The sequence below is a fragment of the Geospiza fortis genome, unplaced genomic scaffold (genome assembly GCF_000277835.1).
Source record: "Geospiza fortis unplaced genomic scaffold, GeoFor_1.0 scaffold121, whole genome shotgun sequence".
Taxonomy (NCBI): domain Eukaryota; kingdom Metazoa; phylum Chordata; class Aves; order Passeriformes; family Thraupidae; genus Geospiza; species Geospiza fortis.
In genome coordinates this window covers 4,554,140-4,554,740 of record NW_005054346.1, presented here as the reverse complement: position 1 = coordinate 4,554,740, position 601 = coordinate 4,554,140, and the positions used below count along the sequence as shown (strand labels likewise).

The 601-nt window shown below is 58.1% G+C and overlaps 1 protein-coding gene across 1 annotated transcript in view; it reads right to left on the bottom strand.

The window, feature by feature from the left end:
• Positions 1–332, bottom strand: part of ASPH (aspartate beta-hydroxylase) — a 109,120-nt gene extending 108,788 nt beyond the window's left edge. Inside the window, exon 1 of the mRNA XM_031058629.1 lies at positions 275–332. Within this exon, the coding sequence (XP_030914489.1) occupies positions 275–332 (58 nt within the window). The remainder of the gene's footprint in view (positions 1–274) is intronic.
• Positions 333–601: the final 269 nt, after the last annotated feature.

Sequence of the window (601 nt, the reverse complement as noted above, 5' to 3'; positions counted from 1 at the left end):
TGCACACAGCTGGCTGTGAGCAGTCAGATTTGTCAAGGGGTTCCTTATGGGTGAGGTGGGGGATCACTGCCTCAAAAAAAACTCCTGCTTGCATTTTTCTGAGATTCTTCCTCCTTGCCTCGATGGTTACAGAAACCATCAGCTTAGATGCTCCACCTACAACAGATCTAATAATTTTGACCTAACCGGGTCAGTCTGATGAGATATTCCACATCCTAATTTGGATACGAGAGTATGAAAGACTTGAGATGGGGGCATCCCGGTTCCACCTCACCTCCGTGAGGAAGAGGTCTCGGGGGTACCCACAGATGCTGAGGCCTGCCCGCGCTCATCTCACCCCTTCTAGGGAGCTTTCGAGGGGAGTCCCTGCCGCCCAGGCCCGACAACTTTCTCCTCCACGTGAACTCCCTGGGTAGGGAACGGCGGGAACGGAAGGGACACATCACGGCCACCAACCCCAGCTCCCACAGCGCGGGAGGAACCAGAAGGGCCGGCAGGAGGGAAGGGAAAGGCAGCAGAGGCAGGAGGAAGGCGCAGCATCCCAGCGCTTTGCCTGGCGGCTGCCCGCATCGCGGGGAGGGCCCTTCCCTCCCTCCGGCTC